At 47.1% G+C, this 13,839-nt stretch overlaps 1 protein-coding gene across 1 annotated transcript in view; it reads right to left on the bottom strand.

Moving 5' to 3' along the window:
• SLC35F3 (solute carrier family 35 member F3) overlaps window positions 1–13,542 on the bottom strand; it is a 250,211-nt gene extending 236,669 nt beyond the window's left edge. The window contains exons 1-2 of the mRNA XM_025184108.3: window positions 12,752–13,542; window positions 12,087–12,316 (exon numbers count right to left, since the gene is read on the bottom strand). Coding sequence (XP_025039893.1) covers window positions 12,087–12,316; window positions 12,752–12,804 — 283 coding nt within the window. The 5' untranslated portion in view covers window positions 12,805–13,542. The remainder of the gene's footprint in view (window positions 1–12,086; window positions 12,317–12,751) is intronic.
• Window positions 13,543–13,839: the final 297 nt, after the last annotated feature.

Below are 13,839 nucleotides of genomic sequence, written 5' to 3'. Positions count from 1 at the left end.
AATAACCAAAATCCAACAAGTCACATAAAATTACAGTATATTTAAAATTTGTCTTGCCTTTTTTTGCCATTTTGAATTTCTTCCAGAACATTTTAATGCTCTCCTACTACCCACCATCCTCATCTCTATTTCTTTCTGCAAAGAATTCCATCATTTCTACCATCCTACTCCGGAATAGGCTATGAAAAGGTCAAGCCTATTTATCTTTAACATTTAATGCTTTCGTTCACATACTAATTGATGTGGCCTGATTCCTCTGTTTAAAATACGTTAGACACACTTGAGGAGTTGCTATGTTGATTAATATATTTTTCAGTGTATTATTGATTGTTTCCTTGGATGTGCCAATTAGAAAATTTCATTTTTGCTCTCAGATAGAGTTAATGAGTGAGAAAGAAAGAGTGGGTGTATACATGTTTGTCTACATATTCTTTCCCCATTCCTCTTAAAAACAGAGTGTATTTAGCATCCACAGGGAAAAAGAAATATTCCTCACTAATCTCAGGACAAAATATGAAATAGTATTTAAATTGCAAGTGAAGGATGAAACAAAATTAAATTTGCACATCTGTTAAAGTAGTAAATTATTCTATATTTAAATAGAGTTCTTCAATAGAGTTCAGGATCTTTTTTTTAAAATGTATGGGTAGGTGTAATTGCATGCAGTTGCCTTAGGAACAGATGTTCAGTGCACAGCACTAAGAAACAGTCGACCTAGCAGGCAAATTCAAAGACCTAACCTGGAGAGTGAAATCCTGGTTCTGCAGAAGTTAAAGCCAAAACTCCCACAGACTTCACTGGAGTCAGGATTTCACCCAAATACTTTTCTACTTCAATATTTATTTACATACTATTCTTTGTATTAAAGTGTGCCAGGAAGGAATATTTCAATTTAATTTTTTGAGCCAGAAATGCTCTATCAGAGGGATAAATGGAGAGAGGGGGGAAGGGTTCAATTTTCCCTTGTGCAATGATTTCAGCATTACATTTAGAGACTGTATTTCTGATGCATTTGTATTATATAGAGAAACTACAATACATGTTCTTGTAAAGTGTTATAGACCATAGAAACATAGAAACATGGAAATGGATGAGGACCTCGAGTGGTCATCTAGTCTAGTCCCCTGTACTCACAGCAGGACTAAATATTATCTAGACCATCCTTGGCAGGTGTGTGTCTAACCTGCTCTTAAATATCTCCAATGATGGAGCTTCCACAACCTCCCTAGGCAATTTATTCCAGTGTTTGACCATCCTACAGTTAGCAAGTTTTTCCTAATGTTCAACATAAACCTCCATTACTGCAATTAAAGACCAGGGCTTCTTGTTCTGTCTTTATAGGTATCCCCCTTGTTCAGGATGTTAAATTCAGATTATTCAGCTAATCAGATAGACGGTGTAATTTGCACTGACTATTTGATTAGTCGATGAGCGCGCCTCTGCCTTTGAAATGTAGCAAGATCCCTGCCAGTTCTTGTTACATTTCAAAGGTGGAAAGCACTGCAGGGAGCTTGGCCAGTGGGAGACTTAAGTAGTTCCCCGCTGGCCCCGTGTGCCCTGCTTTTGAAATGTACAAGAGCCCTGGGAGCTAGCCCCATGCTCCCAGCAGTGCTTTGCTTTTGAAATGTGCTTTTGTATATTTCAAAAACAGGGAGTGCGGAGCCAGCGGGGGACTGCTTGTGTCCCCAGCTCACCCCAGGCTCCCCGCAGCACTTCTGCTTCTGAAATGTAGCAAGAGTCCTAAGTGCTTAGCTCCTTACAGGGTGGGAGGAGACTTCAAATGTTTCCCTGATTGGCCTGGGGGTGGGAGTGCACAAAGTCTCCTCTTAGCCTGCCCCATCCTGAAAGGAGTGCATGGTGCTTAGAAGTGCTGGACCTCTTGCAGGGTGGGAGAAGACTTTGCATGCTCCCCCTTCTGTTCACAAGCTCTGATTGGCCTGAGGGCGGGGGGGAAGTGTGCAAAGTCTCCTCCCGCCCTGCCAGGAGCATGTGGCACTTCTAAGTGCTGTACGCTCCTCACAGGGCAAGGGCAGGGTAGAAGGAGACTTTGCATGCTTTCCCCCACTCCCAGGCCCTGATTGGCCTGGGGCTGGGGAGGGGGAGAGTGGCAGGGCCTCCGTGGGCTAGATCAACTCGCTTGGTGGGCCGGATCCAGTCCATAAAGGCCCTTTAGCCCACCCCTTATCTAAATTGTTGAAGAAAATATTGAACAGAACCAGACCCAGAACTGATCTCTGGGGGACCCCACTCATTATGCCCTTCCAGCATGACATTAATAACTACTCTCTGGGAATGGTTTTCCAACCAGTTTTGCACCCGCCTTATAGCAGTACTGTATCTTCTAAAATGCATTTCCCTGGTTTATTTATGAGATGATCACATGAGACTGTATCAAAGCCTTAATAAAAATCAAGTTATGCCACATCTACCACTTCCCCCTATCCACAAGGCTTGTTATCGTTCAAAGAAAACCATTGGGTTGGTTTGACATGATTTGTTCTTGACAAATCCATGATGACTATTACTTATCACCTTGTCTTCCAAAAGATGTTTGCAAATTGATTGCTTTATTATTTGCTCCATTATCTTTCCTGATACAGAAGTTAAGCTGACTGGTCTGTAATTCCCCTGGTTGTCCTCATTTCCCTTTTTACAGATGGGCACTACATCTGCTTTTCCAGTCCTCTGGAATCACTCCCCATCTTCCATGACTTTTCAAAAATAACCACTAATGGCTTAGATCAGTGTTTCCCAATTTTATTTGGCCGAGGAACCCTTTTCAGCTTTTCAGAATTTCAAGGAACCCCTAGGTTTGTCAAGCAAAAAAAGGGGGGAGGGGAGGAGAGGGACCCACCAATTCATGAAAATCCCCACCAATGCATGAAAATCACATTATTTCCCCAAGACCCCCCACCTCTGTTCCTTGAGGCCTCATCCGCTCTGTTCCCCTCCTCTCCATCACTTGCTATCCCCAGCCCTTATACACTCTCACTAAGTTGAGACAGGAGATGCGGGCTCTGGGGTGGGAATGAGGGATTTGGGTGTGAGAAGGGGTGAGAAGTACAAGCTCTGGGAGGGAATTTGGATGCAGGAGAAGGGGATGTTGGCTCAGGGAGGGGGCTCCAGGCTCAGGAGTGTTGGGCTCAGGTGGAAGGTTGGGGTGCTGAGCAAGCCATGGGCTTGTGGATGGGAGGGTGCAGGAGTCTGGCCTGGATATGTGAGGGACTCAGGACAAGAAGGTTGTGAATATGATGGGCTCAGGACACAGATTTGTGATGTGTGGATGATGCAGGAATGTTGTGGCAGAAGACTGAGGATGTGGGGATATAGGAGTTTGGGGACGTAAGAGGCTCAGGACAGGGGGTTCCAGTGTAGGATAGGCTCAGATTTGGGGTCAGGTGGTGCAGGACTGTTATGATGCTGCAGTGAGATGGGGGTTTGGCTCCAACTGGGGGCTTGTTGGCCGGGCTCCATTTTTAAATAAAATATGTCAAACTCAAAAAGGTTTTAGCATTGTCTTTATTTATGAGAGGGGTGAGGAGCCTGTTTTGAGTCAAGGGTCACTGACCCACAGAAAAGTCACTTGGGGCCACACAAGTGAGATGCAAAAAAACCCAACCCCCCTCCAAAAACCCCCAAGCTTCACTAATGTAGTCCCAAATGTGCTGGTGGGGATAGGGGATAGAGTGACAGTGGGTGCTGGGGCAAGGGTGCTGCTGGGTAGAAGGATGCTGGCTCAGGTGGCAGGGTGCTGGGGCAGGCAGGTGGCAGGGTGCTGGTGTCAGGGGCATGGTCCTGCTGGGCACTAGGGTGACTGGCAGGGTGCTGGGACAAGGAACAGGGTGCTGCTGGGTGCTAGCGTGGATGGCAGGGTGCTGGGGCCACAGCCAGGGTGGTGCTGAGTCCTGGGATGTGAGGCAGAGTGCTGGGGCCAGAGCGGTGCTAGGGTGGATGGCAGGGCTGCCAAGGAGCGGGATAGGGATGAGGTGCAGGATCTGGAAGGGAGGTGGGGGGCCGAAGTGGGCAAGGTCTGGGTGGTAGGTAGGGTGCAGAAGCAGGCTGGATGTAGGGTGTCTGGCCAGGGGAGGGAACAGGAGCAGATTGGGGGTAGGATGTCTGGCTACAAGGGAGGGTGCAAGGAGAGGACTTGGGTAGGAGTTGGACCTCCCTGATCTGGCACCCTATGTACCTGACTGGTCCCAGATGAGGGATTTTTGGACCAGGGGAGGTCATTTCAGGGCTCCTGGTTCCCCCTCCCTCCGCACTAAGCTTCTTTTCACCTCTATCCCCTGCAACCCAACCAAGCTGCCCACCTCTGCTGGTTCCCTGCACCTCCCCCAAAACCATCCCCCACAATCCAAGGGAGTGCAGCACCAGTTACCTGCAGCCCCTCACAGCCCAGCTGAGCTGCCCGTCTGATCCGTATGCCCTCCCCCATCCACCTCAGCCCAGCTGAGCCCTGCACTGGTTCCCTGCATACCTCCCCCACAGCACAGCTGAGCCCGTTTCCCTTCACCTCCCCCAAGCCCTGCAAAACTGCTGAGCCAAGCGCCTATTCTCTTTCCCTCCCTCCCCTTGAGTCTAGCCCCAGTTCCCAGCACCTCCATCCTCCTGCAGCCGCTCTGAGCCAGCCCCCCCCCCCCACACCCCTGGACCTCCCCACTTTGCAACCCAGCTGAGCTCAATTTCCCTGCACCATCCCCCAAACCATGCAGACATGCTGAGCCAGCCCTGATTCTCTGCCCCTGCCCCCTCCCTCTCGTTGGTTGTGTCTACACTGGCACGATCTTGCGCCAAAGCGGCCGCTCTTCCGCAAAAACTTACTTCCTGTCTACACTGGCCGTGTGTTCTTGCACAAGTACACTGACCCTCTCATGTATGAAATCAGGGCTTCTTGTGCAAGAACTATGATGCTCCCACTCAGGAATAAGCCCTTTTGCACAACTGTTCTTGCGCAAGAGGCCAGTGTGGACAGGCAACATGAATTTCTTGCGCAAGAAAGCCCTATGGCTAAAATGGCCATCGGCACTTTCTTGGGCAAGAGCGCGTCCACACTGCCATAGATGCTCTTGTGCAAAAGCACAGCTCGCACATGGCAGTGTGGACATGTTCTTGCAGAAGAACTCTTGCGCAAGATGTTCTGCTTCACCCCCAGAATCTCCTGGCACTTGCACCTTCTCTTACTCCTGCAACCTCCTGTTGCCTCCTCTTCCCTCACTGCCCCTGCCTCCTTTGCCCTCTTTTTCCCTGATGCCCACCCCCTCACCACCCTCTACCCCCATTCTCCTCATGCCCCTGTGTCCTCAAACATGGACTTGCTTCATCCCGGCATTCCTCATGCCCACCCCTTCTTTCAAGCCTTCTCCCAGCACCTCCGCCTCTAGCCCACAATGCCCTTACCCTCTCCCCTCCCAGCATCAACCTGTCCCCCTCCCACTGACACCTCCCCTCCTGCCTTTTTCCTCATTGTCTGCACTTGTCCCCCTGGCATTTGTCTCTCCTCCACCCCGTCCCTTGGTGCCTTCCCCTTTTTTCCCCCCTCTCCCCTCCACACAAGCCCCTTCCTCTCCCAGCCCTTCCTCTACCTTCTGCCTTACACTTTGCGGGGCTGGAGTCTGCACTCCGTCCCCAGACTCGGAACTCACAATTCAGCTGCACGGCGCAATGCAGCGCCTAGCGGTTTTAAAATCCCGGGCTGTGACGTTACGTCATGGGCGGGCGTCTCCCCGCCCACCGGTTTGAGCACACCGCACAGGGCAGCAGCAGCCAGCAAGTGGGAGCTCTGTGAAGGTTGCATAGGATGGGACGGGGGAGAGACACTCTGGGGCTGGGGTGGGAGGATGCGCGGGGGGGCCAGGGCCTGCTCCAGCTCCCAATATTGGTGGAGCATGGGCACCACGAGCCCATACAACTTGCCGCCCATGCCTCTGCTGGCTAGCTGGCTCTCTCTCTCTTTCAGAGGGGGTGGGGGAGTGCCGGCTCCTCACAGAACCCGTTTTGCTTTGCAGAACCCCAAAATAAAGATGTCATTAAACATCTCAGCCATTTCCACATTTTCTATTGTTTCCCCATCTTGTCATTGAGTAATGGACTTACCCTATCCTTGGTCTTTCTTCTGCTTCTCGTGTATTTGTAGAAAATTTTCCTGTTACCTTTTGTGTCTCTAGCTAGTTAGATCTCGTTTTGTGCTTTAACTTTTCTAATTTTGTCCCTACATACTTGTATTATTTGTTTATAATCATCCTTTGTAATTTGACCTAGTTTCCACTTTTTGTAGGACTCTTATATTTTTAGATAATTGAAGGTCTCCTGGTTAAGCTAAGGTCGTCTCATACCATACTTCTTATATTCCCCTATGCAATGGGAAAATTTACTCGTGTGTCCTTACCACTGTTTCTGTGAAAAAACAATGCTTTTGTTTTTCCCCTTAGGTAACATCCTATGGGAAGCAAGTCTATCAGCTCCCTGAGTTTGCTGAAGTCTGCCTTCCTGAAATCAACTGTCTTTTATTTTGCTGTTCCCTGCCATTTCATCACCACTTTCACCCACTCTGCCTTACTTCCAAAATCTCAACCAGTTCCCCTCTCTTTCTCAAAATTAAATCTAGAAAAAGCCTCTCCCAAAAGTGACTGCTGGAGAGGGACAGAAAGGGGCTCTGAACATAGAAATCTACATATCCAGAGATTTCTAGAAGTACAAAATTCCTGTTATTTACTGGAATTATTTCCTGTGAAATTTAATTTCTGGCACACATAACAAAGAGGTAAGAAGTGCTGTTGCCATACAAAATTCAAAACCTAATTCTGCTGCTTTATTCCCCATTTTTATTTAGAGATGTATTTATGCCTATAGAAATTAAGAAATCACCAGATTGTACACAGTTCCCAATGTGGCAAAAAAGTTAGCATACATTTAGAATAATATAGTTAAAACTTTGTTTCTACAAGTTGTAGAAAATGCAGAACTAAAGTAATTACAGATATTATAAAGTATACTCCTAACTATTTGAAACGTACTTCTTTCTTTTATTATGTGCTCTTGCATCAGCAACAGGAAGATAATGATTTCAAAATAAGTAATATAATCATGAATTGACTTTTCTGATTAAGTATTTTGGTAATCACCTAAGGCTCAGATTCTGCATTTCTTCCCCATGCAATATGAATTTAACAGAGCTGCAACTCAAGTTTCAGCTTTCTGTGACATCACCATTCAGGCCTTTCCAAACATATACAGAAACCTCCAACCGAAACAGATTTTGGGATGAGACTCTGTTGTGCCTCCACAAGATCATATGAAACTTGCAGCTGGCAGCGCAGAGTGAGGTTTGGGGCTAAGGTGGTTTTATATCCCCTTTGTATTTTCTTGATCTACAGTCACCAGCATAAAGAGACAGCCCTAAGGACCTGCCCAAATTACAGCAGCCTGTACAGCCACTCTTATGGGCCACAGTTCTGCACATCTCCATATACATAAAAGACACTACAGAACACATTAGATTTAATTAAAGCTGCATGAAGAAGTGTGCAAAGCAATTGATTTGTTTGTTAAAAATCAATGACCATTCTGTAGATTAGAATTTAGCCCTCTTCTTTCCCTGAAAATAAAAAAGATAAAAATGTCTACTCAGAGTCTACTAAAAAATGGTAATAGTCAACCAGAACTAAACAGTTATTACAATGTTGCTATGACAGCAAATAACTTTAAAATGATTTCTTAATTTTGAGTAATAGGGATCAGTATCCTAATAAAGAACAGTCCCTGCATTATCTTTGTATCATTCCATCTTGTTCCTTATGCACCGTAAAATTTTGTTTTATTTTTTGACAATAGATGCACTTTGAACAGAAGTCTTTGAGCAATCTGAAGTGACATTCCAGTATCTTTCAGTATTCCTTGTAACTAGGTGCTTGTGCAGCTCTTCAGGAGAGATTCAAATGCTATTCCGATAATTAACAGAGTGCCCACAACTAGTTTTTTGTTTCTACTGGTGGTGCACATTCACATATCTAGGTGCACATAACCAAAATTTATTCTGCTCATGGATGGAAAAAATCCACACATGAATGGAAAAGATCTGAGGGAACAGTGGTCTCTTTCCTTAATCGAGATGGCTGTAGTTAGCATAGCTGTATCTGTGATTTAAATGGTTTCCCCCAATGTGCACCTGTTCACCTTTATAACATTGACTTTAATCTGCCATAATTTTGCCCCTTTATCTAGCCTGAATAGATCAATTTCCATTATGGCAAAAGCCCAGTCTCCTAAACAGGTTTTGATTCATGACAATACTTTGCCTTCAGTCTCATGACTCCTTAGTTTTGTTAATAGCCTCTTGTGAGAGACCTTATCAAAGGACTTCTGGAAGTCTAAATAATTAGATAATCTATATGATTCTAAATAATAGTATGAGGAATTGCTCAATATTATAAGCAAAACATGCACAATCTTTTAGAGCCATTCATTAACAAGAGTGTCATTGAAGGTAACTTAAAGAGGGCGAGGGGAGATGAAATCTGATTTATATATTCAAAATATCTAGATCACCAACTAGTTTCCTGAGAGCACCCACACTCAATTCATTATCTTTATTATTTATATGATGCAAACAGTATCAAGATTTTTAACAGACATACACAAAAAAAGATAAGATTCCTATCCAAAGAGTTTATAATTTAAATGTAATATAAATTATTTTTGTTCATAGTACCTAATTTGATTAATCCTGTTTGCTTAAAATGTGAAAGACTTCTTATATCATTACTGCTTCCATAAGCCAAAATAAGAGTTTTAAAAAAAATGTTTTCAGAGTGTTGATATAAAACCAACCTTTTAGTTTTGCTGATTTATCTAACTTTCATGCTTTCAGCCACATCCCCAGCTGATGTAAATCAAAGCAGCTCCATTGAAGTCATGCCAAATAACACTAGATGGATATGTAAATAATCTTTTGTACATTTCTATCAACGCTGTTTATAAAATACAGTGGTTGCTGTTATCTTTTTAGTTTGTGAAATGGATGCATGTTATAAGTTAACTATTCCAAGGTAGATTTAAAAAAAAATCCTCGGAAAAGTGTATATTTATTCCCCACCATTATAATTCTAAAGTGCCATTTATTATTTTATTTTTAAAATTGCTATAGAGAATACACTCTGAATGCCAAATTTTGGTTCACAATTAACTTTTATAGTGGAGTTATAAATCTTAGCAATAGGTTATAATTGAGCAGCTGAAAATGACTTTTATTATTTTAGACAGATCATCCACAGTAACTCACTATGAATTCAACTGGGCTATTAGTCATGGTGTCAGAAAGGAACAATAGGATCCAACTTAGAAGTTGGCACCCATAGATAGTCTGATCACAGGAACCAATAACTTTGTATAGATGAATGGTCCCAGCGAGGTCTATGGGACTGCTCTTGAACTAAGGCACAACTCCCTGTGAATAAGCGCACCAAAATCAGATTCTTAGAATAGTAATAACCAGAGAAAAATATAATAAATTGGTTTTATGCAAAAACCATTATGACTTTATCTACTAATTCATATTTTAACACTCTGCAGTAATGTTTTAATGAGTTGCTAATAGCTCATGAAAAACACAGTATAACTTTTTTGTATCTTCCCCCTTTATTATTAAGTACATTGGCAACCAAGTAATCCAATGGTGGATGTATTAGATATGCATATATTTAATAATTATAACAGACTTTGTCAAAAACAGTTTCCCCCCAAAAAATTATGATCCTCTGGTAAAAAAAAACAACAAAAATGCTTTTGCAACAGAAAATTGTAATGTTAGGAACAGTATTATCATGTCACAAACAGTATTATGATTTCTGCACAAGTGCAAACGAATGCTTAAAAACTGTTACTGCATGCAGTCGTCTTTGGTAATGAGGACATATGGAAGAACATTTCACAAGTAGCCAAAATGGGTAGGAATGGTGTCCCTAGCCTCTGTTTGTCAGGGGCTGGAAATAGATGAGAGGAGAGGGATCACATGAGGATTGCCTGTTTCTGTTCACTTCCTCTGGGGCAGTGGTCACCAACCAGTAGATCAGGATCTACTGGTAGATCTTGGATCCCCTGAAAGGTGATCCTGACTGGTTTGGCCAAGAGGCTATTGAGGACTGGCACTTCAGCTGCCCCTCCCCCCACTGCAGTGCATCTCCTGCCCTTTGGCTTGGAGCTGTCCCCTCAGGAGCATCCTGCTTTCTGGGCAGGGGAGGGAGAAAAGGGGTGCTCATGTCAAGGTGTCCCGTCTCTCACTCTGTATCCTATCGCCACAGCAGAGACACAACAGGACTTAGGATGGAGTTTCCTGGCTGCTTTTGGGAATGATGCAGGGCCAGGACAGGGGTGAGTCTGCCCTCGCCCCACTGCACCACCACCCAGGAGCCACCTGAGGTAATCAGTGCCCAGCTGGAGCCCACATCCCAAAATCTTACCCCAGGTATGAACCTCCTCCTTTACCCCAAGCCCCTGCCCTAGCCCTGAGTACCCTGTATCCAAATGCCCTCCCAGAACCTGCACGTAGAACCCGCTCTGGTACCCCAACTGCCTGCCCCAGGCTCAGCTCAGAGTCCCTCTCACACTCCAAGTCCCTTACTCCACGACCAGAACCAGCACCCCACCCTCTGCCCCAGCCTGGTGAAAGGAAGGAAGAATGGGGAGGGAGGGAGGAAGGTCAGAGTGAGCAGGGGTGGGTCCTCGGAGAAGGGGCACAAAGAGGCGGGGCCAGGGTATTTGGGTGTGAGGCAGAACTTAGATTGCACTTACATTCAAAAACTGATCTCATGCTTAAAAAGGTTGGAGACCACTGCTCTGGAGCATCTGGCATTGGCCACTGTCGGAAGACAGGATACTGGGCTAGATGGACCTTTGGTCTGACCCACTATGGTCGTTCTTATGTTACTAATATGTCCAACAGGTTTACTAAAGTGTTTCAAAATATCACCTTATGAAGAGAAACTCAGCTTTACATGCCTGTACACTCTATGATAAGTTTCTCACCAAAGTTTATGAACATGCTACTGGGAAGCTGTGTTGGGTAAGGTAAAGATATTTTAATTTCAGGTAAAAGTTAAGAGTTTAAGTACAAATGATTCTTCAAAATTAGTAGGGAGAGGATACTAAATAATGTCCTTTCAAAAACTAATACTGTACAGGTTTAAAAATCCTCATTGCACCTAAGTAATGGTCACAAACAAGCCGATTATTATACTTCACTTATGGCATCATCAATAAAAAGAAAGCAATGTTTTAATACTGAATTTAATATTATTAACACCAAATCACTAAAAGCCCAATTTTATGCAAAAAATGAATACCGTAAGTGCTAAATCCTTTAGCAGAGAATGAAAACATTTCTTTAAATCATTCAACTGTTAAGACATTTTAATAGCGATTAAATATCATATCAAGAATATAAGATGAAAACTTTAACCTATATGTAATGATTTCCTTAATGATGTTATGCCACAGCAGTCATTTGTAACATTTATATTTTTATTGAATTCCAGAACTAAACTGAAATCCTCCCCTATTACAAAAGCTAAACACGTTTTCCATAAGCACTAGCATTTTTCCAAATAACAAGAAACTTCAATGATTAAATCTCCCACAAATCTGTACTGAATTCATCATAATGCCATCACCTTGTGCCACATCAACTTTTTCCACCATTCAGCACTGAATTAGCTATCAGACACAAATGTTGATCGGTTCATAACGTAAAAATAGTTAAATCTCCCAACTAAGGGAACAAGAATATTTTAGAGAAAACTACAAAACTGACAAAGCTGAGATGATCCAGTTTAGGGAAGAAGAGGATAGTAAATGCAATTAGGCAATTACTGTCCATCCCTTCAATCAGCTGGGACACTGAAGTAGCAATGTGAAGAGCTGCCACAGAAAAAAGGAGACAAGGTTAAATCCAGAGTGCAAGGCAAGTCCTGCCCTACACCCTCCAGGCAGCTCGAGAAGAGGCTGCTGCTGCAGCAGCAGCAAAGTTGAGGGGGGAGGGGAGGAGTGTTGCTACCGCTGGTGAGAAGAGAAGCGATAAACAAGGGACTTACTTTTGTAGCTGGCAGCCCAGGGCTGATAGCCGTAATACCCGGTAATCCGCAGAATCCTTTCCTCGATGGAAGTGAGCCCCACGGAAGCGCTGTTGAGATCTTCCACGGAGCGGGACCATTTCAAATCCTCTTTGATCGCCTCGTCCACCACCAGGTATTTGAGCTGCCGGAGCTGCGGGCTGATGTCTGACAGCCTCCTGGGGCTGACATCTGGAGATCTCCTCATGCCACTGGAAAGGCAGGGAAGGGACCTGAGCACGGAGTGGGAACGGCCGAGGAGCTCCCCTTTCCTTCCGCAGCAAGGGGCCAGGCGGGGCAGGGCACGGCCCGGGCCAAGCTCCCCTCCCAGCTAATCTGCCCCGACACCTCGCTACCGGGCAAGAAAGGGGCAGCTGCTCCCCCGCAAACACCCGGGTTCCCTCCAGGGCAAGTTTAACGCGGTGTAAACGCCCCCTGCCAAGCGCTCCCCTGCGCCTTGTGGCTCCCGGCCTCCCAGGGACATGGGGGTACCGGGAACTTTGCGTGGGACCCTCCCCCATTGGGACTGACCCTCCGATCTTCCCCCGGCCCCCTCCAGGGTCCTCAGTGGGACCTCCCGCCGCCCGGTCCCTGCTCCCCTTCCCGGTGCAAGACCAAGGCGGAGCCCTGCCCGCGCCGATACTCACAGGGTGATGCTCTTGCCCCTCGCCGGGCCGTTGGGAAACTCGCGGATCCCCATGGGGAAGAGCAGGGGCGGAGTGGGGGCTCCCAGACTTCAGGAAAGGTGCAGCCGGGGGCTGGCACCGGCCGAGCGGACAGAGAAGAAGACGGAGGCAGGGGCCGGGGCGCAGGCGCTGCAGAGGGGCTCGGACCGGCCGCTGGAGAAGCCCCGCTCGCTGCTGCTGCCGCCGCAGGTGCGTCTCCGGCGGAGGCCAGGTGCTGGCGGGCTGCTGCCGCGGCGCGTGTGGCGGTGGGTGGAGGCTCCTCGCCCGCCCCCCACCTGCCTGGGCTGGGCTTTCCCGCGCTCCTCCGGCAGGGGGAGCCCCGCGGCCCAGCTCCGGACTGTCCCTCCTCCTCCCCCGCAAGGCTCCCAGGCAGCGCCTCGGCCGAGAGGAGCCAGCGGCACCTGTGCGCCTGGACTGGTTGGTGCAGCTGAGCGGCGCGCGGAGGCGGACCGGGCACCCGGGGGCAGGTCGGCGGCAACGCGCTTCAGTCAGAGCAGGGGAGCCCTTAGGCGCGCTGCAGTGGCGCGGCCCGAAGCTGCTCCCGGGCACGGCGTGGGGCAGCCGCCAGGGGCATTGGGCGGGAATTCAGCCCGGGCTTCGCCCTCGCTGGGTCCAGGAGCTCGGAAGGTAGCGCCCCCTCGGGTGTCTTCACAGCGATCCCTGCTGCAACCCCGAGCTTTGGGCTAAAGCCACTTGGCGCTTCTCTGGCACCGTCCAGCCCGGGTTCTCCAAGCGCTTGTGAAGCCGCCCAACTCCTCCCGGCAGAGCCCACTTTTTGCCTTCGAGGAGATTGGCGGACCAGCGGCTCAGCTGCTCAAGGTATGTAGCCGCCCACCGCCGCCAATTAGGCAGCGTTTGAGCAGGCAGGCCTGAGAGCTTCAGAACTGCCCAAGATGACACAGCCGGGTTGCAGCGAAGTTGAGGTTTGAATCCAGCTCTGCAGGCTTCATGATTTAACCACAAGAAAACAAACCATCTGGGGGCAGGGAGCCGCGCTGTGGGGGTGTGTTTGAGCAGTGCATAGGGCAGCGGGGCTGGGACTGCTAGTT

Source organism: Pelodiscus sinensis, chromosome 3, assembly GCF_052426305.1.
Source record: "Pelodiscus sinensis isolate ZL-2025 chromosome 3, ASM5242630v1, whole genome shotgun sequence".
Lineage (NCBI taxonomy): Eukaryota > Metazoa > Chordata > Testudines > Trionychidae > Pelodiscus > Pelodiscus sinensis.
This window is presented reverse-complemented; position numbering and strand designations above follow the sequence as displayed.